The sequence below is a fragment of the Corvus brachyrhynchos genome, unplaced genomic scaffold, assembly GCF_000691975.1.
Source record: "Corvus brachyrhynchos isolate BGI_N302 unplaced genomic scaffold, ASM69197v1 scaffold200, whole genome shotgun sequence".
In the NCBI taxonomy this organism is placed as follows: Eukaryota; Metazoa; Chordata; class Aves; order Passeriformes; family Corvidae; genus Corvus; species Corvus brachyrhynchos.
The window spans coordinates 4,567,598-4,568,757 of record NW_008236184.1 but is presented as its reverse complement, the minus strand read 5'-3'; the positions used below and the strand labels follow the sequence as shown (position 1 = coordinate 4,568,757).

Sequence of the window (1,160 nt, the reverse complement as noted above, 5' to 3'; positions counted from 1 at the left end):
TGGGCCGGGGGGCCGTGCCTGCATGGGCAACCCCAGCCCCCCCGGAGGGGGATGGTGAAGAGCCCGTAGGTGATGGGGTCCAGGCACGCATTGAAGAGGCCAAAGATGAAGAGAATGTGGGTGAGGGCTGGCGAGACCCTCTTCTCCATGGCGCGGGGACAGAACCAGTGCCAGAGCCCCAGCAGGTAGTAGGGGGTCCAGCAAAGGATGAAGGAGGAGACGATGACCAGGCTCATCCGCAGCATCCGCAGCCGGGCTCGTGGGATGTTGTTCCTGGAGCACCGCAGTGACGCGTCCTGTGAGGAGACTGGAGGGGCACAGCCCGTGAGGGGAAAGGGGGGCTGGGACAGGGACCCCATGCCCTGGGGGAAAGCTGGGGGGTCCCTATAGGAGCTCCAGACAGGACTTCCCCCGGGCATGGGGCTGTGTCCCATGGTGCCTGGCACTCACAGAGGCTGGAGCCCATCCGGCGGGAGATCTCCAGCAGGATGCGGGTGTAGCAGCAGACCATGATGAGCAATGGTAGCAGGAAGAGGCAGGCAAAGCCTACCATGTTGTAGAGGGTCTCGTGCCAGGGCCGAGGGAAGCTGCCGCGTGTGGTGCACTGGGTGAAGTTGTGCGGGGGGCGCAGGGTGATGGTGTGGAACAGGAACAGCTGGAGACAAGAGAGGTGGGATGGGGTGATGGGGATTTGTGCCTCCTGAGGCAGGGAGGGCATTGGAGGCCAAAGCAGGGACCCCCTAGACCCATAGGGACAGACCCAGCCTGTGGGGTAGGACCTGTTATCACCCCTGCACTGGCTCTGCTCCCCACTGACAGGGGCCTGGGGGGCACCCCAGGCACTGGGCAGAACCGGATGAAGGGGGATCACTGCCACAGCCACTCTATCACCACCACTCCATGCCCATCCCACAGGGCTCTCCAGCCCCTCTCTGTCCCCACCCTGCAGGTCACACAGTGGCACCAGCCCTGGCGGTGAGCCCGGACAGTGTCACCAGACACCGGGCTAGGTGGGGTCTGTCACGGGCAGGGGCCGGAGGGGCTCCCGGGGTCGGTACCTGTGGCACTGCCAGCCCCGCGCTGAGGATCCAGGCCACGTGCAGCATGGCGCGGTTGCGGGCGCGGGCGCGGGCGATGGCTAGCGGGTGCAGGATGGCGGC

At 66.0% G+C, this 1,160-nt stretch overlaps 1 protein-coding gene across 1 annotated transcript in view; it reads right to left on the bottom strand.

The window, feature by feature from the left end:
• The window catches only part of LOC103619672 (putative gonadotropin-releasing hormone II receptor), a gene marked incomplete at its 5' end in the record, with an annotated part of 1,487 nt that extends 327 nt beyond the window's left edge, over positions 1-1,160 (bottom strand). Inside the window, 3 exons of the mRNA XM_017736938.1 lie at positions 1-307; positions 451-655; positions 1,059-1,160. The exon at positions 1-307 is cut by the window's left edge and continues 327 nt beyond it. Coding sequence (XP_017592427.1) covers positions 1-307; positions 451-655; positions 1,059-1,160 — 614 coding nt within the window. The remainder of the gene's footprint in view (positions 308-450; positions 656-1,058) is intronic.